This window comes from Echinops telfairi, unplaced genomic scaffold (genome assembly GCF_000313985.2).
Source record: "Echinops telfairi isolate 266 unplaced genomic scaffold, ASM31398v2 ScPeMD7_6;HRSCAF=24_0, whole genome shotgun sequence".
Classification (NCBI taxonomy): domain Eukaryota; kingdom Metazoa; phylum Chordata; class Mammalia; order Afrosoricida; family Tenrecidae; genus Echinops; species Echinops telfairi.
This window is the reverse complement of record NW_022103902.1, coordinates 17,046,496-17,069,874: the sequence shown is the minus strand read 5'-3', so window position 1 is coordinate 17,069,874 and position 23,379 is coordinate 17,046,496. Positions and strand designations below refer to the sequence as shown.

General features: G+C 43.6%; 1 protein-coding gene across 2 annotated transcripts in view; it reads left to right on the top strand.

The window, feature by feature from the left end:
• The window catches only part of LOC101652203 (limbic system associated membrane protein), a 757,030-nt gene that overhangs the window by 692,873 nt on the left and 40,778 nt on the right, over positions 1 to 23,379 (top strand). For both annotated transcript variants that reach the window (XM_045286168.1, XM_004706414.2), the window contains exons 4-6: positions 7,696 to 7,830; positions 18,173 to 18,293; positions 18,736 to 18,884. In XM_045286168.1, the coding sequence (XP_045142103.1) occupies positions 7,696 to 7,830; positions 18,173 to 18,293; positions 18,736 to 18,884 (405 nt within the window). The remainder of the gene's footprint in view (positions 1 to 7,695; positions 7,831 to 18,172; positions 18,294 to 18,735; positions 18,885 to 23,379) is intronic.

The window sequence follows — 23,379 nt, the reverse complement described above, 5'->3', positions numbered from 1 at the left end:
GTCAGGGTTGATGATGACTGTTTGCCAATTCTTGAATAGCCACCTCCACTTTCACAGTGATTGACAGTGATTTAGATGTTAGGACTGGTGCCAAGCAGCTGGCACCCAGAGTGCATGGTGGTGGAAGGTGGAGAGGGTAAACAGGAGAGCTGATACCAAGGGCTCAAATAGAAAGTAAATGTTTAGAAAATGATGAGGGTGACATATATACAACTATGCTTGATACGATTGATGTATGGATTGTGATAAGAACTGTAAGGGGTTTCCAATAATATGATCTTTAAAAATAACTAAAAGAGTGCATGGCGTTTGTATACCAATGATTTCAAACAAATACAATTTCATCTTTATACACCATGTTTCCTCCAGAAAACAAAAGAAAGAAAATGGAGGAAGAGGGGAGAAAGAAAGAGAAAGAAGATTTGGAAATGTCAAACAAGCGTTGTATCTTTTCTTAGGGTGGGTTCTCTAGAAGAGCAAAGTCCATGACATTTCTATACGAGAGGGAAATTTTTGTAAAGAAAATGGCCCACACATCTGTAGAAATGGGCAGGTTCCAAGCCCATGAGTCAGACATGACCCTGGAGGCTTCTCCCGACTCGCATAGCCACAGGGGCCGATGATCAACCGCAAGCTCACAGGCTGGTGACTGAACAGGCAAAGGAACTCAAGGTCTGCAGGTCAGATGGCAGGCTTCTGAGGGCTCCCAGTATCTCCAGGCAATATGGCAAGCTTTGGGCTCGTGTCCAAAGAAACAAAAGTCAATTAGCCAAATGCAACCAGGAAAAAGCAAACAAGTTTTCCACAGCATCCACATATATAGGAAGCAGGCCACCCTTGAGGAAACTTATTTGCATCCGGGCAGTGAAAAGGTGTTGCATTCCACTGTAATCTTATCCTGTTCTGGAGACTTTTCGCCGATTGGCTGTAATATACAACATTGCATCATGGGGATTTACTAGGTGTTAACTGCCGCTGAAAATCCCAGTCCTTCCAAGTTGACGCAAAACCTGCCGTGCACTTGACATTCTTTTGTGCCTTTGATGGAATATTTAACTACCTCACATTTCTAATCAAAGTCCTCAAACCCCCTCTCACACCCAGAATATGCCCTCTGCTCACATTGTACACACACACCCCATTTCTTCTGCACAAAGATCTTTATTCCAGATAGGAATAAAGTGCATGGTTTGCAACTTCTCAAAAACAAATAACTTTTCAGGAAGTTATCCATGATGTATTCAATCCATCCTACACTCTTCCTAGCTGTTGGCATTCTTGTGCCCCGATAGCTTTGCATTGCTACTACAGACATTTCCGTGGAGAAATGCGTTTCTAAGGGTGTGTTTTTCTCTTTTGGCTTCTCTAATTCTTTCACTAAGAAAGTTAAATGATATGGGTAGACTTCCTAAAAGAAAGGCTAATGTTTTACTTTCTTCTTTTTAAGTCTGTAACTCAGCTGCCTTGCTGGGTAATTTCCCCAAATGAGTCTTTTCACAAGATAAAAATTGAGCAGACTCAGAAAAATAAGAATCTGGTTAACTATGGCATCTTCCTGGGTTCTAATGATGAAAGTATGCAGGTCTTCTTGGGGGGGAAAAATGGACCTGGTTCAGATTTCAACTCTCCTTTTGTTAATATTCTAACCTTGGCCAAGTTCCTTGGCCTCCCTAAGCCAATGTTTCCTTACCTGAGCTCAATCTTAAGGCTGTAGTGAACTAAATGAGGTAAGATATGTCAGTCCCCTAGCACCATGCCCCGCAAGTGTTTAATAAGTGGCAGCTTATTCAGCAATTACTGCACAGTATTAATAGAACATTCAATATGCTGCAGGATTGGGCTGCACTCTGGGGGCACAAGGGATGAGCGAAGCCAGATGTAGTCCTTACTGTGGTAAAGCCACACAATGTCACAATGGCTGGTATCAATACAATTCCTCTTTAGAGAACTAAACATAGAGATTTTTATTTCAAACCTAGCATTTAGAAGGGCAGGGCAGTTTCTAAAAACTGACACCAAATAAGGGGTAATAGCTAAATATGAATAAAATAACAGCTGTCACGGCCTCTGATGGAAAAGGATGTGTGAATGGCAGCCTCAGGTTGGATGCCAGCTCCAGCTATGGCCGCGCGCTGATGTTCTGCATGTGAACAACAAGAATGCAAACCGTGATGAATTGGATCCCTTTGGGTGCCAGGAAAAATAATGCAGGGGCGTTCTTCTTCATTTGGCCCAGGCTCATTCATAGAGCCAAAGCCAGTTGTGAATCTTCCCTGGCATTGTGCTTGTCACTGGTTTCGGAGTACTAACTATACCCTTTGGGGTTGCAGAAGGCAAGGGTCCAATTTGCATAATCCACACCCCGTTGTGTCTTACTATTCATATAGGGAACATTTCTACAGCGAAGTAATCCACCCCTTTCCATTTCGTGCAGCTCAAATATCTTAATATTCAGATGCATCTTTCTCGAGAGAATTCTCTCTTCTTTCATTTCCATTCCTCTAAAACATCTTTACAATCCCTGCCTTGTATCACTTCTCTCGGGCTTTTTGTCTGTTTGGCGATTGGTTGCTCTCTTACCTTCAATGCACTGCACTGCTCTTCTGGCTGCCTCCTTATTTCCCTTTGATTATTCCTCCTCCTTTGAATCATGGCTCGTTTACCACTCTTCCCGCCTCCCCTTGGTAATGACAAGGGGGGTGAATAAGAAGCAGTTTCAGCCTTTGGATAGCAACACACCCAACCACAAAGGATCTCTTTCAGGTGGATGTGCAACTGAGAAACCAAAACTTCAAAAAGATCCGGGAAGAGCCATGACTAGTATAAGCAGAATCCTATTGTAGGCCTCTTTTCTAGATTTCTGTGTACCCTCCTCTCATTTAAAAAGAGCATGTGTGCGAGGAACGAATGTAGGACAGGAAACCAAATAAGAACAGATGAGTCTGTCCTTTGGGGTGAGGGGAAAGCAACAAGAAACGTGCTGTAAGAACAGAAACTTGCTAGAGCATTTGAAGTTAGCATAAGAGACTTCAAATAGCATCATTGATTCTCAGCCCTTTTTACAGGCAGAAGTTCATAGTGTACTTTGGTTGAATCTCCTCACTCTGCTTGCCAACCACAGACATATATAAACACCCCGACACACGTACACAAAAATCTGAAGAATGAGCCATTAAGCTGTATCTGTGTTAATGTTTATGTAATGTTAGGGAATGTTTCTTCAACAACTTAAATGCAAACCTAAAATTTAAGTGAGTATAAAAGAATGTTAACCACGTTTCCAGAAACATCTGCCCTTTCATGAAAGAATGTTCAACTGAGATACTGTTCTTACAAGATTTGTCTTAAAACAATGGTATGTCGTGGTGGGGGGTGGCTTATCTGGTTCATAATGTATCAGAATCCTCAGAATTTCACAGTTTTAATGTCATGAAACACTCAAATTTAGAAAATGTCTCCAAGTTTGATTTCCTTTATCTCAATGAAAAAGAAAGTATCTATAACTCCATATAAAGGACTGGGGGTCATGTGCTGGGGCATGATCAAGAACAAGCCTGCTCTGTTCCTTGAGCAAATACTGTGGGTCTTTGTGACTGTGTGTGCTGTTTTCCTGGAGCCTCAGGGTGGTGCCAATGGCTAGCACACTCAGCTACTAACTAAAATTTGGAAGTCTGAGCCCATCCAAACCAAAGGTGGCTATCAAGAAAACCCTAAGGATCCACATCTGAAAAAAAAAAAAATTTGCCATGAAGTCTCTCTGCAACACAGATCTACTGTGACTCATATGAAGTCATCATGAGTCAGAGTAGACTCCAGGACAGCTGGGGTTTTGTTACTTTGTGTGTACACTTTCCTAAATGGTAGTTAAAGGTTGTTAACTAGGAAGCTCCTTGGAAAGTTCTTTTAAATGGCTGTTTGCATCCAAGGCCCGATTGACCCGGGAAGTCAAGGTCAATAGGCATTTTGCATGTCAAATCGACAAGTTTCACTTTAGAATAGAGCTAGTTCCATTCTTAAATCTATCTTTAATTTGGATTTGTTCCTGAATGAGATTCATCAGGGGATTAGTTCCCTTGGGAAGTGGCACATGTGTACTTTAAGCTATTCATAGCTTATTTGCATCCTCCTTGGGGAGCATGGTAAAGAGTGATTTATTCTTTACTCTAGGCTTCTCATCCCAACTTATGAAGAAATAGTAAAAGAACTAATCTATGCAACTTAAGTAAGCTGACCAAGCGTAGGTGTGCTAGTTGTGTGCAAGAGTTTGAAAGGTGCACACACCAAGAAAGAGGACTTTGTTTAGCCTGGTATCTGAATACAGTCATGCTTCTTTTGACATCTGTGATGCCTTCCAGAACATAGGAGCTTATGTGGTTTGGACATTGTGTGAATACCATATTATACACGGACATCCCCAGGATTGTGAGCTATTCCATTCTTAAATCTATCTTTAATTTGGATTTGTTCCTGAATCAGAATCAATAGGGGATTCGTTCATAACGGCATGTTGTATATAAGTCAGGTGTCATACATTACCCAGGGACTGCCTAGATTATTTTCTGTCCTTGTTTAAAGTGTTGTATTTCTTCTTCGATGTGGTGTTTAGGTGAAACGTCTGCATGTTTACTATGTTCTTGTGTGTCCAGGTAATACCATCATGAGTCATGTAACATCCATTGGGCAAAGTCTTGCCACATATATGCCCATGCCCCAACCATTGTAAAGCCTATATTAAAACTTTCTATAATAGTAGGCTCCTTGAAAGCAGTGGGACCAACAGTCCCGGGGAGACCTGGGGGGTGAGGGTGGTGGGGGAAGGGGTGGTGAGTAGGCAGTGCCATAGACAGGGGAACAACTAGGGTATCAGAGTCAACAACAAGGAGCAGATAGGGATGGGGGGGGGTGTTGGAGCAACAGAAAACTAGCTAAGAGGAGGTACCAAGAGGCAGAAATAAGGGGAAAGTAACAGTGGGGTAGGAGGAAGAAAAAAGGAAACAGAGGAAGGACCTAGGAAACAAAGGATTGGATAGAGGTATAAACATAGAGGTGTACATATGTAAATACATTAATTCACAAAAATAGAGGTATTGGCCTATGTACATATATTTACATGGCAATACACTGAGGTAGTGGATGGACTTCGGGCCTCTGCTCATACCTTCCTTCAATACAAGAACACTTTGTTCTAACAAATTGGCAGTCTGAGATGTGCACCCTCCCAACCCAATCACTGAAGACAAAATGGGTGCATAAGCAAATGTGGTGAAGAAGGCAGATGGTGCCCGGCTATTAAAAGATATATAGCATCTGGGGTCCTAAAGGCTTGAAATTACACAAGCTGCCATTCAGCAGAGAAGCAACAAGCCCACGTGGAAGAAGCACACACTGGTGTGATCATGAGGCGTCATCAGGATCAGGTTAATAGGCATCAGAAGATGCATAACAAACAAACAAACAAAAACATACTGTTGAGAACAAGGGAGTTTGGAGCAGAGATCCAAAGCCCATCTGTAGACAATGGAACAATCTCCCCACAGAGGGGTCACAGGGAGGGGATAAGTCACCAGGGTGCAGTAAAGCATCGATGAAACACACTATATTACTTTGGTTCCTTGATGCTTCCTCACCCCCCACTACTATGACCCAGTGCTGCTTCTCAATTCAAACTAGACCGGAACATGTGCACAGGTATAGATAAGAGATGGGAGCTCATGACATGCAGAATCCAGGAACAGGAGTGGGAATAGCGATACCAGAAGGGTAGGGGGAAGAGGGAGAGAGGAAAGAATAAAGGGGGGAACCGATTGTAATGGTTGACACATAACTATACACCCCTCTCCAGGGGGGAGAACAAGGGGGAAGGGAGAGAGCAGTCGGTGTGAGATATGAAAATAATAAGAACTTATCATCTATCAAGGGGTTGTGAGGGTGGTGGGGGGATGGGGGGGAAATAAGAGAAGCTGATACCAAGGGTTCAGTGGAAAGTCAATATCTAGGAAAGAATGAAGGCAACATATGGACAGATTCTCTTGATGCAAGCGATGGATGGATTGTGGCAAGAGTTATAAGAGTCCCCAATAAATTGATCTTTTAATTTTAAAAAAAAGTAGGCTCCTTGCCTGAATGTGGGGATGAGTAAAGAAAAAACACAAACAGGAATAATAATGAATGTTTTATAAATCTATCCAGTTATATACAAATAGACTAAATTCTAAAACATTTCCTGGGACTATGTTCTAGACAATGTAGAGGACTTCAGAAACAAATCATCTAAAATATTTAATGTCCTTGTGTTGTTGGGATTGAAAAGTCTCCTCAAAACTCGTGATATTGACAACTGGCAGTAGACCCGAGCCTTGAACTGTTCCTGACAGTCGGATTTTAGAATGTTATCAACGAGGCCCTGTGTTCTCTTGGGAAGCTGGTTAACAGACTTAGCTGAATATTCAGACAGTGGAATTATCTTCAAGCTGTCTGTTAGGTTGATCTGGCCACCAGGGGATTTCCAGAAAAGGAAAGCAGCTTGTGGCATATGAGCAGAGCTATTAATTGGTCCCATTTAGAGTGGGATGACCAGGAGCAAGATTCCATCAGGGTGACAGGACTGGGTTCTTTAAAACACTTCTCAACTGTTCTATTCTGACCCAAGCATCCGTGGAGCTTTGGAATGGGGGAGGGAGAGAAGGCACCGGATTTCAATTTAGCTAGGGTTCAAGTCCATAGGCCTTTTTAGTGAAGTCCTTCCCTTCCTCAACCCTCTTCACCATTTCTTCTCCCTGTTTTCACCCTTCCACACTGTCTTCCATTGCTCTCGCTCTTGCTCAGGGAATTCCATAGGAGGGAGATTTCAGTCGACTTTGCTTAGCTGGAGATTTCTTTACTAAAATGTACAAATGGACACACTCAACTTTGTAGGTCTTTCCTAAAAGGATCCTCCAAGGTCTTGATCCCAACTGAGTCAGCCAGTATTTCGTAATTTCCTGTCCCAATCTCAGTTGATTCAGACCTTCACAAACTCCATCACAAGGAGCACATCCTCCTGGATCTGGTCTGTCACCTGAATCTCAATGATGACATAATTACATATTGAAGATGAAAACCACACTTTCAAGAAAGAGTTTGGAACATAACCTGGAAGAGAAAAATCACTTCTTCACTTTGGTTGAAGGTTATTTTACAGCTTGATGTAACTCCTGCTGTCAGCACTTCACTAATATCCCCTCACAGCCCCTACAACTGGGTACACCCCCCCACTCCTGCCACCTTGCTTCAAACCCTTAGCCAATGGTTGTGGACATAGAAAGAATCAGGCTTCTTGCTTCTTGATCAGGACGGTTTAGAAATGAGGTGTGTTCTGCCCACACAGCCCTCTAAAACATGAGCCAGAGTTGCCCTGTGTGGGACTTTTCTTGACACGACTTCCAGGTCCCATTTCCCCTATTCAACTGTGCCTGTTTGTTTGTTCAATGATTTGTTTGTTTCCCACTAAAGCTCACTTCCTACTTAGTCATTCTTACACATTTTTTTTTTTCCTTGTGGTGTTCTTCGGTGGAACCTGACCTCAGGCAAAGCACATTGCCAAACTATCGGAATGCCACCTGGATTGAGTACTTACATGTAAAAAGAGGTGATCTGCTGCATATTTGAAACTTTAGAAAACAGCATTTTCTGAAAACGTTTGTTCCTGCTTTTCAGGAAGAGAATTCGAAGGAGAAGAGGAGTACCTGGAGATTCTTGGCATCACCAGGGAGCAATCAGGCAAATACGAATGCAAAGCTGCCAATGAGGTCTCCTCGGCGGATGTCAAACAAGTCAAGGTCACTGTGAACTGTGAGTATGGGAGAAGCCAGCATGGGGTAGTGCCCAGGGCCCACCTTTGCCACCAGTGAATTCTAGAGATCCCACTTGAGACGTAACACTGCTGTTCAGGCAGGTGCTCTCCTGGCCGGGCACCCACCTTCATTCGTTGGACATGCACAAGGAGGGGGTCGGGCCTTTGAATTTAATCAATCAATTCGACCAACTCTATAAATCATCCATAATACATTCAGCAACCCCCTCTGTCTTTTCCTCAGACTACAGAATTAGGAGAACAGGGGCAGACCGCACGAGCAATCACTAGTCTGATATTCATGGAGATCAAGGTCATACTACTTTGGAAAGAGGAACAATTCAAATCTGGTCTAATTAGAAATTTCATCTGAATGCATTGTTTGTCAGAAGGGAATAACCCAAGATCATAGTTTGTCCTTGACTAATTGACCTTGGGAATAGATGCAATCCACTGTGGTCAGATACCCCGTGTCCCGGATGGCTGGCAGGGAGGGCTGATAAGTTTCTTCTGGTTATCTATTTGTCCCAAAGTCTGTGTATTAGAAAGTCAGATTTCACGAAGATGCATAGGTAAGTGGGCCCACCTTGAACTTCTCAGATGAAAGACTCTTCAGATGTAGTTCAAAAGTTGGGGGGTGGGGGGGAGGAATACACGGGATGTGTGTCACCCAGCAAAAGGAACGGAGAGAACTCATTACTCTGCTCAGTTAGAAGTGACCTTCCACATCATTCAAAATCAAGTTCCCATACCACACAATTGTGGCTAGTAACGTAGACCAATGAAATCCCTAGCAGTTCTTTTCTTCTAGGTATGCCCACATCACCCCCGGGCACACACCCACCACACCACGCCAAACTCACTGTCAGCGAGCCCAGGGCCATTTCACAGAGGTGGGATTGTCCCCGTGAGTTTCCAAGACTGGAATTCTTTTTAAACACATAACACATACACATCTATGCATCCATGCATCTTCCATGGGCCCATATACACTCGCATACACGCACTTGTGGGCACACATGCATTCCCACATATGTGGACATAATGTGCGTACACACATAACACGCAAACACGCATTCACAAGACACCTTAACTCATATGTGAAAGTATCTGTGTGCGTCAGTGCTTGAGGAGCTAGTTACTTTCTGTCATCTTTTGCCCTGTGGGTTGTGATTCTATACAAACCGCAATCCGTTCAATAACCCTGGCAGGCAGATACTCAGATCACTGTCCCCGTTTGGGAGATGAAGAAACTGCAGCCCGATGAGATCAAATTGCTTTAACCTAGTTCCACAGAAATCAAGTAGGGGAAGAGATTTAGACTCAGATCCCTCGGATTCAAAAGCCCATGGGGGCTTTGGGAGGAAGGTGTAGACTGGTGATTTCTCTCTCACAGGAAGCCAGTGAGATAAATACCATCAGTCCTACCTCACCCGTGTGGTGCCTGAGGTTTCAGGAGCCAACAAGTCTTACTTCGGACCCCAGATGAGGCTGCACTGCATGCTTCACACAGCCTGATCTGAAAGAGGAAGCAAACCCTCCTTTATACCAAACCCAGGCGCCTCTGATAGATACAACTGCCAGCGACATTTATGGCTCTCATTTCCAAGAAGCAGTGACAGCATTTGATGAACTCTGAAGTGCTTTTATCCCTAGCTATCTACAATGTTTTTTCAGTAATTGAGTTTTGAAATGCCAGTCCTACTATTCTTTTCCAGTACTGGGTGTGTTTCAAAGACACATTCATAATCTCAATGTTACAAAATGCTCTAGGACCTGTCTTTTCACATGAAAGGCAATTTCTCTGGGTGTTGATATAAGTTGATAATTAGGTTAGTTAGCTTCTTTTATGTACACACAGCCAGGCAATCATCTTCCACCTCTTCCCTGCCTTCTGCCGTCAAGATTTCATTTTCTCTTAATTGACCTTCATCTTAATTAGATTTCTGAAAGTCCAATCATGGAATACATAGAAAATATTTATGCTTCCATTGTGTGAAACATCAAAGTGGTCTGAATTGCAGATGGCTCCCAAGATCAAAGCTAACCGCCTGGGCCCCATTATTATTAGTGCAATTAGCCTGACATTGCTCCTTCTTGACTGTCCCCAAAGTGTAACTTAGAACAGTGGAAAATACTGATAATTTGGTACTTTATCACCAGCTCCATCAAATGCCCTAACCACAACTGACTAGCACACACACCTGCCCATGAAATAATCTCATCAAATAGTTGCAGAGTAAAGGGCAAGTAACTTTCTCACAGGTATAAACTCTGCCCTGTTAAGATCTCTGCAAAATTGCAAATAATATTGATTATTTTATATATATATATAATATATAATTTGATATATATAATATCAAATTCCGCTGGAGTCCCTTTCCCACCAACACTTCATAAACTGTGTTCGTATCATACTAAAACATCTAGTTGAGAAATTAAAGAACTCATCGCACATGGTGCCTCTTGTCCTTGTCAAACAATTCATTCTACTCAACTACAGGTGCATCAAACAGATAAAATCATCAAGTTTGAATTCAAGAGTGATGTCTGACTAACCAACCCCTTGCAAACTGAGAAATGCATGGGAACACCATTTCGAAGCCTTCCCACTGGGAAAATGCCCGTGATTTAAGCCGATGCCATTTCCATTTCAAACCAGAGTATTAGATCAGAGAGCCAGGCTAGACAGAGTTACCAATGGCTGTATGGATTATTGTCATGAAGCAGAACTTGAGTCCCACTAAGAAATTCCCCGTGCTGGTAAACTGCTCCATCATCCTGTCATTTGCTCAATCTGTGAACAGATATTTGTTGCAAGGAACTGAGGCTAAAACAGCACACACGAAAGACACAAACGTGTCCCATTTAGCTCACAAGTCCAAGCCTCTCCTTTCTACTTTTCTCAGATGAACTTAGTCTGTAGCACATTGCCATTTTCTATGCAAAAGCCCCTTTTCTCAGTTGTAGGATATCCTGGAGTTTACCAAGGGCTAAATTATTGATTTGAAATTCCTTTGATTAGATAGGCTTAGTAACATTTTACACACACGGTAGGACTTCTGCTTGCCAGCATCTTACCTGCAAGGGAGCTAATTTCTTCCACATGCTGACCCATGGGGGCAGCCTAGCCTTTTATTATGGGTTCCATGGGAAATCCCTCAACTTCCATTCATATTCTTGCTGTCCAGCTCTGTTATGATGTTCTCACATGATATCTATCCATGGACTTGTCTCATGCTAATATCCAGTCTCCTAACAGCTAGCTCATAGTGAAGTTGAATTCATAGAGACTATTGATTTTATTTGAACTCTTCCTATTGTGGGTTCTCTTTCTATTTGTGGAGAAATCATTCTCCAACATTGCCCCCAGTTCTCAAGTTTTCCCTCTGCCCCATGACCACATCCCCATTTTCTGCTTCCCCCCAGCTACTTCCCCCACTGGGTTCACCTTGTTAGTCTAACTCTTGTTAGACTTCCTTGAGCACCCGTGCCTCCTCACCCTGGTGTCCACAGTTAATTAAGCAACACAGCCCAGATGCTGGGGGGACGTGGCTCACTGGAATCTCTGAAGCTCACCCTTCAATGATAGCCAATTATTTATAGCCATTCACTTAAGCAGGGCTTATTATGGACTTCACAATTGGGATTCAAGCAACAAATTGTTTCCAGGCAGTATGGATATTACCTGGGCTTTTTTAGTCCTTTGGAAAACCCACCAAGCGAGGACATTTTTAGGACAGTGATTGTTCTGTATGCAACAGGTTCTCTGCTATTCAGAACAGTGCTCCCCAGTCTCAGCAGTTCATTTGCATGTGTAGGAAGATGTCAGGTATGGGATAACCTAACACCTAGGAATGCATTATCAGCCATTCAGAGGACACCACAGTGAGAAGCCAGAGTGCTGCTGTGCTTTATAATTTTGCAATACAAATGAGAGCCACCATTTTTTTTCCAGCATCTTCTCCGTATCAGGAACTACGCTGAGGATTTCATATCCAAAAACTCAAAGAAAGCTCATTGGCATTGAACTGATTCCTACTCAACCCTCTGGAACAGAGTAGAATGACCCTCTCTGTGGGTTTCCAAGCAAGGACCTCTGCAGGGAGAAAGGCTCACCTTTCTCCCGTGGTACAGCTCATGGATTTTAGCTGCTGACCTTGCAGTTTATAGCCCGACACAAGCCACTGCAGCATCCATTCATTATAACCCTCACACGGACGTAGCAAAACAAGCAAGGTGATGTGGTGGGTGTGGTCTACCGCAGGGGGCAACTATTTATCACTGGCCTTATTTAGAAATTCCAGTCCATTATCAGTTTTACTATTGTTTTTATATCCTTCCTTATTGCCTGCCTCGTCTACCTCCACCCCCTTAGCACACCACCGACAAGCCCTCTGAGGTGATTAATGTGCCCCATGCGTACAGGAGCCAAGCTAAGCCATTGAGAGTATCTTCTGGCACAAAATCCAAGAAGTTGTGAGTGGTCGAGTGGGAGTGCAGAGCTGTCTTCCAAGCCATCCTCCTCACATGGTACCATGTAAATAATGGAGATAGGAATGATACATTTAATCAGTGTGCATATCAAAAGTACTTTCAGATACATGGGTTCACTTGATGTTCACATCAAACATGTGAGAGGAAAACAAGGGTCCTCGTCTACATTTTTCGATGAGGGACTCGCGTAGGTCAAAATGTCCCTGTGGACATCCTATGTGGCTGACTGAAATCGAATCAACTGGGCCTAACTCCTGATCCACATGTATATTTCAGGCTACGCCTATTTTTTGGTACCCTGCAAATAATATGCCTATGTAAAATGTACCTTTTAAACTATCAGCGTTTGGTATTTTGTCCTTACAAGGAATTACTTTTTCTCTTAACACACATAATCTTCAAAACATGATAGACCTACATTCAAATCCAGTATCCACCAGCTACTGACGGTGTGACTTTAGACAAGTTATGAGACAGCTGTAACCTGACTTCTTCCTTGTCCCATGGGGCTAATAAGATGGAGCTCCCAGGACTATTGTTATGATTAAAATTATAGCTAAACCCTCGTGCAGTGCTTACACATGATAAATGCCTATAAATGGAATTCTTTAAAGAATTGTCTTTTATATTCTTCTTCCCGTCATATAGAGAAGGAAATGAATGATTTTTGTTTCCTTGGCCACTGTCATTGTTATCTCCTTCTTTCTAATATAAGTAGTCTTGTTATTCGTTATAGAAGAAGAAAGGCTTTATTAATAGCTTCAGGACCCAGATTTTTGAAGTAATAAAATGAGAAGGGTCTTCCGACCATTGTAAACTACTCCATAGTCATGTCAAGAATAACAATGGACCTCCGTGCAGCATTTTTATGAAGCCACATTTTTATTCTAATCATATTTTGAGCAAGGGCATCTATTATTTGAACTATACTAGGAATACTGCAGTATGATTTGCAATGATTTTTTTAAGCCTCATTTCTATCAAATTCGTTACAAATTAATTTTTGAAATGTTCATTCCAATAACCCCTGAAAGAGCAGACATCCCACAGTGTCATTTGAGAAATGTTAGAAACACCTTGCTCTTCACTCATTTGCCATGACCTGTGAATATACTTTAGCACTAGAAACTTCCTAGGCTTTCAGGGAGAAAAGCACATGGTGGCTTTGTGATTGCCCGCTGTCACCCTGTCCTGAGATTCCTGTGCTTCGCAATGTCCAGCCCTACTTCACTGGCAGTGGCCCCATGCCAGGATCCGTGAGGGCCAATGAGTAGCCCAGGCTGGGAAAAATTTAAGAAATAAGTAAAAGAGGCTTGGGAGGACAAAACGTACCGCTTTGTTTCAGACTCTTTGCAAATCGTGGCAATCCGGCCTGGGCAGGCCTGTCCACAGAAGAGGAAGGAAAGAGCCCAAATCTGATTTTAAACATGACAAGCCTAGGCGAACACCTGCCCGCCTTGGTCCCCAGATTAAGATGGAGAAGAGACGAGTCAAACAAGCCCAGGTTCTTCTTCCTCAGTTTTACAATTAAAATAAAAACAATGTTCCTTCCGCCTGGTTTCCAAGCAAGAGATGGAAAAAACCAAACTCCTGCCAGAGCGAGGGAAATACCTAGAGTGCGGATGAATTCTGCCTCAAACCAGTCTAGTTGGAACCTCCAGGCCTGATCCTGTGGTCAAAAGATTTGACGGCATCTGCTATCCCATGATTCTCTTGGGGTGGCGGTGGTATGCAGTGGCAAGTCCAGGCCAGATTTAGGCCTGGCTTGACAAAGCCTGAGCCAGCATCGCGAACTCATTTATTATAACAGAGTGGTGCCAGAAGTTCACCGAACATTGGCTCAAACTCATTTTATGAATTACAAAAAACTGAACACATGGCAATGCGAGGGAATCATTTCTCCGGCTGTCTTAGTTTCCTATGACCGTCATAACAAATTACTACAAGGAAGGTGGCTTAAAATCTCAATGTACTAAAGATAAGAAAACCAAATTCAAGGATAGTCTACACTGTAGATGCTACAGCAGTGGTTCTCAACCTGTGGGTTGCGACGCCTTTGGGGGTCGAACAACCTTTCACACTCTCCTACCACCATTGGAAAACACATTTCCCATGGTTTTAGAAACCAAGACACTGGTCCTCTATCCGTCTCCAGGAGGGTCCACCCACATGCAGATATACCCACTTATGAGTACCAGGTGTGAAGACCGCTACCCATGCTACACCACGCTTCAAGACAAAATTTCATTTATTTATCATAAATATTTCATGATATATAATTACATATTGTTTTGTGATTAATCACTATGCTTTAATTATGTTCAATTGTAGCATATAAGATATTTGCAAGACGATTCATAACAGTAGCAAAATGACAGTTATGAAGTAGCAACGAAAATAATGTGATGGTTGGGGGTCACCACAACATGAGGAACTGTATGAAAGGGTCTCAGCTTTGGGAAGGTTGAGAACCACTGGTCTACAGAAAGATGCTTTTCCAACTCTGGTAGCCTCAAGCTTGGCCTGTGCCAATTGAACCCCAGTCTCTGTCTCTGTCCTCATACGGAGTTCTCTGTGGAGGTATGCCCCTGCCCCTCTTTTTATAAGGAAACGAGTCACCTTGAATTAGGTCCCACACTACTCCACGTTCATTTCCTAGTAATTAATTGCATCTCTAAATAGCCTATTCCCCCAAAGTTCTAATGACCAGCGTTAGGGCTGAGCATGTCTTTTGAAGAACACAATTCAACCCCTAACCTCAGTCAACACAGCTAGGCCGCAGCGCTTCCAGGGGGAGTGCTTTCACTGGCAGCCTACAACCCAATCTAGGAAGGCCAACTTCTGGACTCTCGACGGCTGGTTGTCTAGCTCTTTGGTTGCGTATCTTGTCTTAGTGGGTGGCATCCCATCCTGGTGCTCAAACAAGAAACCTTTGCCACTTTCCCTCCTCCTTCACATCGAAGCCCTTGCTCATTTTGTTGCGTCGCAGGTCCCTGTTCTCTGAAATCTGTCCACTCCCTTCACCACACCCTATTGCAGGCCGTCTCTGCGTTCCCTTAGCTACCTCCCAAGGTAGCCCTCTGCCTTGTAGATGTGAAATTTGAAGGAGCGACTCTGGACAGAGCATTAAGCTCTCTGTTGAAGAACAGAGCCTTGTTTACAGCTCAGGCTCTCTGAGTATCAAACGCTAAATCCAGCTCTTTATATCTGTTCTATGCCCTGTCCCTCTCTAATACCAACCCATCACCACCAACAACACTATTACTACCAATTATTACATTCTTCTTTGAATTATGGTGCTCTGAATGACTTATGTAACTCACCAGAGAGAGAGAGAGAGACAGAGGGAATTTTCAATGGAATCTTGATGATCTTTTTTAAGTGAACTCTGTATTCTAAAAGATGGGAAATAAAAGGCTCAAACTGATACCAACTCTTCAACAGGCTCCACTTCAGGCTAAGGGGGGGAAAGGAAACCCTCTCACTGCAAGTCCATTCTGACTCGTAGACCCTTGTTAGGGTTCCTGAGACTGCAAGTCTCCTCGGTCCCCAGGAAGTGGCTAGTGGGGTTTGAATTGTTAACTATGCATTTAGCAGCCCACTGCCCAGCACCCAATATCAATCTATTCTGTTACTCATGACTCCTAATCTGTGAACTATAAAATGGAGATTTAGCAATAGAAGGGTTAATTGTGTATGTATTTTTTAAAAGAACCATCCTTGGGGCATACTGTCTACCCACTGTTCATATTTAAAGAACAGACATTGTTGACTAAATTGGTATTTTTATAGCTGGAAAGGATTCCACAGATCGTTAAAGTGTGACTCTCTCACTTTATCAGCAATCAAGGTCAGGCCCAGAAAGATAAAGTGTGTGACAGGAGGTCCACAGAACCCAGCTGAAGTTAAACCTCCTGGACTCCTGGATTCCCATGCAAGGTTCCTCCCTCTGTATCATAACGGAAACTGCCGGTCTGTGCCCATGACCATGGGCAGAGAAGTCCGAAGTAGAACCGAACCCAACACGGGCATCCTACCCTGCTCTGGGGCCTGTCCAAGCCCTGTGAACCCTCCTCTCTCTGACCTTGATGCTCAAATTACATGAAGGGGGACATCGTAGACTGAGCTGCTGTGTTTCTACTTGTTAAAACTATTGGGCTTTCTACTCCCGAGAAGTAGGGGCAGTTCAGCCCTCACTGTGAGTCAGAATTGACTCGATTACAGTGAGTGAAACAGGTAGGATCAGAATCTTCCACAGGTTGGAAACATGGAAAAACCGTTTCCAAACAAACGTAAAAAATTAAGTACTCCCTGTTCTTCAAAAGTTCACATTCTGCCACTTTGCTTTGACGGACGACCTCTTAAATTAGTATGTGTTTTCACTAACCAAAAGAAATCCGAGGAGAATTTTTTGCTTTGCTGACAAAAGGCAAAAAGTGGAACTCACAGCGTTTGCTTTGCAGCCAGCTCTTCCAGAGCACGACCAGGTTCCGTCCCTGCACCTCAGCATCAGGTCCCCGTCACTTTGAACTATGTCTGGACTAGTATGATGTGCTAGTCTCACTTTAGGTTACACAGATGATTTCGTGTGATTTGATAGATTCTTTTGGATGTCTTGGGATGCTCAAAGGTGTTGCCCATGTAAATGAATGGTCATTGTTTTTCTTTGGTTTATGCTATTTGGGGCTTACAAAAGGTTTCATAGAAATACTTCACTTTTTTAGAGCGGAGGGAACCTGTGAGGCATACCAGGTGATGAAGACCCATGTTTGATTGATATTTGTATATTAGCATCTACTATTCCACACCCCGCCCCAAAATTTTTTTTCCTCTACAAGTCTAAACAGAATGCTGGGTTTTGCTTTGTTTTGTTTTGTCTTTCCAACATGTACACAGTTACATTGTTATTTTCTATAAAACAGCCTTTGACCAGAGGTGTTTGGGTTTTTGCTTTTGCCCTTGAATTTTTTCTAAGCCATATAAACACACCATCATCAAACAGGCGTTCACATCTACCATCCAGTTTCAGCGGCATAAACCCAGGCCCCACCCATTTCAGGATTGTTGTAGAGAACCCTAGCAGATTACAATGTTGGATATGTTTCTGAGCTTATTTTATGCCTTCAATAGTTCTGTAGGACCAGAGGGGAAAGTGTAATGTGAGAGAGGTAGAATGTTGGTCCATTAGGATATCTTCTATCCACCAGCGTAGACTTCCAACTAAACCCCAGGCACACCAAAGCGAAATATCGAGTCATAGCAATAAGTGAACACCTTCAATAAAAGAAGACAGTATCATCTCCTAATACAGATTTTTTTGTTTTATTTTCTGAATTTCTTTCCTGCCACGATATCAGGCCAACCTTGAAATAGATTTTAGCCTTCAGACTCTTAGAGGTCAAATTACAATAACTATGATGGTGATGATGAAAAGAAAATCCTCAGCCCTTAAATAAATACAGCGTATTTCCTGTACTACAGTTTCAAGAATCGGTGCAAATATTGCAGTATCCCATTGGAACAATCGATGGTCGATTGTAGCAGACTTCCCCAGGTGAAATCAAGTGGGGTGCTGTAGAAAGGAAAACATATCTTCAGTTCTATTTGTATAGACCTCTGCTCGCTGCCCCATGGAAGCAAGCTACGTATTCAGTTGCATCAATAATCTCTTACATGCATTTTACTGAACAATGACCATTCCATTCAGCGAATCAGATACTTCCTGAACAGGATGCTTACAGACCATTCCTTTACAGCCTCTCCCCTAGCAGATTTCTTCTTGCATGCAAATGCCGGAGCCTCCTCTGACTCTCCTGTAAACCTGTGTGCCTGTCCTTCCTACAGATCCCCCCACTATCACAGAATCCAAGAGCAATGAAGCCACCACAGGGCGACAAGCTTCACTCAAATGCGAGGCCTCTGCAGTGCCTGCACCTGACTTTGAGTGGTACCGGGATGACACCAGGTATGTTTCACCACTACTCCACCAGGTGGTCGCAGGGACCTATCCGATAGCCAAACCAAACCAGAGTTGTAATTATGCAGACCCATATTACCAGATTCTTGCTCTTCCACATTTCTCTAGTGTGTTGGGGGTCAGTAGCTCTTTAGCTGACGCCCATAAGCACCAAGCCTAAAAGAGATGTAGATCATCCATCTGCATGCCTTTCTTGCCTACAACAGAAACTCAAGTTCAGTGGAACTCACTCGTTCCTGAGTCTTCTCTGTGGGGCAACACTGATTCGGATAATATGGGATTGCAAAACGAAAGTCTGGAATTGAACAGGAAGAAACAGATTCTAGCCCCTTCCTTTCTCTCTTTTTCCTCTATTGTAATAGCGAGGAAGGAAGTTCTAAGTCCAAATGCCATCAGTGTTTCATTTGACTCTTCTGTTTTGAACTCGTAGGATAAACAGTGCCAGTGGTCTTGAGATTAAGAGCACGGAGGGACAGTCCTCCCTGACGGTGGCCAACGTCACTGAGGAGCATTATGGCAACTATACCTGCGTGGCTGCCAACAAGCTGGGGGTCACCAATGCCAGCCTAGTTCTTTTCAGTAAGTATGCAAAGAAGACAGGTCCAACCCCATAGAATTCAGTTTATGAACTCTAGTGTGGCAAACCTGAACTATCATTTCCTTTATCTATTACAGGTCAATATACATAAATCAGAGTAACTTCTCTCTTGGTCCCCTGGTTTACTTTTGATAACGGTTTTGCTTTGGGACATTTTGTTTAGCTTTTGGCTTTGTTTTGGTTTTGCTTATTGTTTTTGTCCTTCTTGCCTTAAACTGTGAGATTGTTCACGGACCATCCGTCTCTTGGGTCTCTCTATGGAACAGAGATGATGTAAGAGCCTGAGAGTGTATGGCAGTTTTAAAAAATGGCAGCAATGAGAGTGATTGAGGTAGAAATATTCAATGAGAATAGATAAGGTGCTGGAAGAAAGGGAGGCCGAAAAAAGAAAGTGTATTTTTAACAACCCAAGAGGAAGGGTGGAATGGCTGATTAAAATCTAATCTAAAATCTGGAGCAGGAAAAGTAGGTGCAGAAAGGTTCCCATATGACAGCAGGAGACATGACTTTTCTGGGACTTTTTTTGCAAGAACATTTCTGAAACCCAGTGAAGATTCTGAAGGCAGACTAGCCATGGATCAGTGATTTTACTTATGTTAGTAGGAGACCGAATCTTGAAATCATGGCCATTAGTACCATGTTCTAGTCAGGTATCTCAGTGCCCTGTCTCTTTTGGCCTTCTGGCTCGGTATTAGGCTGGTGGTCTAGAGAAACAACACCAGTGACGCTGATATGCAGAAGAAAGAACTTTATATTAAGAAGTATTTTTGTACCAATTCAAGTCTGATGCTAGTCGAAGCCCTCTTCAAACTCACATAGCTGCAGTAGGATGAAGTGGGACTCAGGGAGATCACAGGCTGGTGGGTGCAGAGTCCTGTGGATCCAAGGTGGGAGGGAAGAGAGCTAGTTCCCAGGGCTAGAGGCCCACATGGGGCCACCTCTGGACGCAAACACTGAATCCCAGCAAGCAGGGAGGATAAAGGGCAAGGCAGAGAGGTACCCAGTGTCATTCATATATAAAAAGTTAGTATTATCAGACTGACTGGATTGATCGGTTGGACTCCACCCCTACCCTGGTTCAAAGAGACAGGTAAGTATGATGGGTAGGATCAGAGGAGCATGAATAAAATTTGGAATTATGTAGGTACAGGAATACAAAAAACCAACAAAAAATTTAGACCAGTGTTTTGTTTGGTTATTTTTTTAATTCAAAGACTATATTTATTATTATTATTATTATTTATTATTATGATTAATTATTGTGAATACCAAACGTGAAGAGTCCTCCCCGCCACACACACAAATTCAAATAGAAATCCTATAATTTCTTCAGTGGACAGAGATAGCCCTATCTTGTTTTATTCAGTTTAGATAAGCCTTCAAGGAAAATCAATTTAAATGAGAAGGGTTTTTTGGAAATATAGCACTAAAGTTATATTTTACAAGGGCTCTCAAAAATCAACTCCACTTACAAATAACCACAAACACTCTAAATTTGGCCTTCGGTTTCTCGTTCATAACTCATTGACTTCAGTTTGTGACAGTTTGCCAGGAGTCAGCTATACAAGTGCTGTGTCAATCGGAAGTTTAAAATTTATATCCCTGTTTACTTGCCTCCAAAGACCAAACATCCTGGTTCTTTCCTTCAGCTGCTTCATCAATATCCCAAGACACTTGAAAGGATATTTATGAAGAACTGCAGTTGCCTGCTTCATTCCTGACATTATGAATTCCATTCCAGAGTCAGCCAAATCTAAGTTGACGGGGTGAAGGGAAACATGGACTTCGTAGGAAAGGCATTATGTGGAAGGAGGAAGAGGAAATGGGACAAGTGGGTCAGTTCGATGAAGTGGCCTGCTATACATTTGCACTAAAGCACACTTTCTTCCCGTGCCAACTAGATTAAGGGGTGTGTTAAGGATATATTTCAAGTAATACACAAAGTGGTATCCATAGGATGAGAGAGAAGGGGGAAAAGGTGGAAGGATGAAAGATTTGAGATGTGAGAGACCAGGGGTTGGGCCACAGAAAAGAGAGGCTGCTAATCTCTGAGGGGTGCACTGGAAGCCCCCTGCCTTGTTGATCCCATGGCGATGAATGGATCACAACATTAAAAAAGAAATTTTATAAATTCAGAAATGTCGAGTCTGACAGAATGTCGGCTTGCAAACAGAATTCAGGAGCCCCGGGGGTTCCAGAGTGAAGTCATCGACTATGAGCTCAAAGGCTGGTGGTTCGAATCTACTAAGCGGGCCTGCGAGAGAAACCCCTGGTGACCTGCTTCTGTAAATACCACTGCCTAGTAACCCAGGGGTTCCACGCTGTCAGATAGTGTCCCGATGATTTGAAAATTGGCTGGACGGCCCTGACTAGTAGCAGCACGTCCTAGAGGACCCCATACCCTCACGTGAGTAGCCCACGCAGACACCGGCTCTGCCTCTGCCTGCCATTCGGAACCGATTCTCCAAGGTGTGGAGACGTAGGACGTTTAGTGCTAGGTGAAAAAGAGAATGTGAAAGGTCACTTGCTTGTGAAGTGAATGGAAGCCATCGAAGTTGCAGGCCACTGCTGAACCTGCCGCCTTTTTTCTTAGGCCCAAAGGGATGGGTGCACCTCTGAAGGAGGAAGCTTTGTTGTTTAGTAGGAGAACTGCAACACCCACGACCAGGTCTGGAAGGTGCAGTGCTACAGCCCATGGGGCCAGAACCTCAGGAAGACAGCTCTAGTTGCTGACTTAGTTTCACCTAGGCAAAAAAAAATGTGCCTGGACCTGACAGGGAGCGCAGTGTGGGCAGCGGGGTGCTCTGCTGACCAAGCCCGTTCAGAGCAGATGAGGCAGCTGCCAGGCAGAGGCAGCAGCAGGCAGAAACCTGGAGCCAGAGCCCCTGAAGAGTCCACAATTATCCATGCGTGTTGGTAGGTCAGCACATTTGCCAGCCACATCACCCCAGTGATACATGCTGACTTTTCACACAGTGCCAAGGTGCGGTCACTGACACCTCCCTCCTCTGCCTCACAGCCATATGCTTCTCCACTTCCTATTCAAGGAGTAGAACCACTGCGGACCAATACATTGTATTCATTGTTGTTTTCCCCTAAGCCACTGGGAACATTCAGATTCTCCGCACAGTCCCTTTGTTATGGAATCTATGCCACTCCAGGGAGGACTCCCCCGTTACTCGTTGAGCTCCTAACTGTGGGTCAGCAGTTTAAAACCACCAGCCATTCTGTGGGATAAAGATGGGGCGTTCTATTCCCATAAAGATTTACAGTCTCGGAAACTCACAGGGACAGTTCCACCCTGTCCTATAGGGTTGCTACGAGTCAGCATCCATTTGATGGCTGGGTGTTTGGTTTGGGTATATCAACTCCAGATGATATAGCCAAGTAATACCTTCTATATATTTTTTCATCCCTGGGCCAGGCATTGCCTTGCATGTGCCTGAGCACACTGATCAAGTAGAGCCATGTGGAAGGGCAATGCCTCAGCTCTTTCTTTGCCTTTGTCAGACAGGAGACTATCACCCGGAATTAGACCTGGGCATCCAGGGACGCCCAGAGAAGATCCACTTCCAGCAGGTGTAACACAAAAGTGATTCTATGTTTCCCCGCTGATTAATGAACATGAGGAAGCTAACTTCTTTCAGTGCTTGTGCTGAGTCCTCCGTAAAGCACTGGGCAGGGAGGAAGTGCAAGCACAATGATGCCTGTTACTCCTGATGACCACATTGCCTTGACGATGTCCTGTGTGGTTGTGCTATGCTGAATGCTTCACACACAGGCCCTCATGTAATTGTCACAACAACCTATTTATCCCATCGCAAACCCAATCCGCTCTTGTTGAGTTGCTTCCAACTCATAGTGGGCCCTATAGGACAGAGGAGAACTGCCCTAGAGCGTTTCTAAGGCTGCCATCTGTACCACAGCAAACCCAACATCTTCCTTCCCTGGAGGAGCGGATGGGATTGAGTTAGCGCTCTCCCAGTTAGCAGCTGAGCACTTGTTCACAGGCCCCCAGGGCTCTGAAAACTCCACTGTGGCTGTTGGTCGGTACCAACAAGTGAGTTCTTGCCCGCAGCAGCCAACCCTATGTAGGGGTAACAGAACCAAACACTGCCTGCCCGACGCCATGCTCACAGTCACCTAGATGTGCACCAACACTCTACTAAGGGATGTGCTGCCCAATGGCTTGTGGAAAGTCCACTGAAGGAAGTCACACCATCCTCAGTTCTGAACAACGATGGCTGTACTTCTTTCAAGAGGCACTTGTTTGGTCCTATGGCAGTCCATAATGTAAAAGGCCTCCATGCATTCTTTTTCTGTCTTCCACATTCATTGTCCCAATTTCCCATGTAAATGAAAATATCATGGCTTAGGTCAGATGTACCTTAGACGTCAAAGTGACACCTTGCCTTCTTAACACTTTAAAGAGATATTTTGCAGAAGATTTGCCTGATGAAAATAGTGTTTAATGTC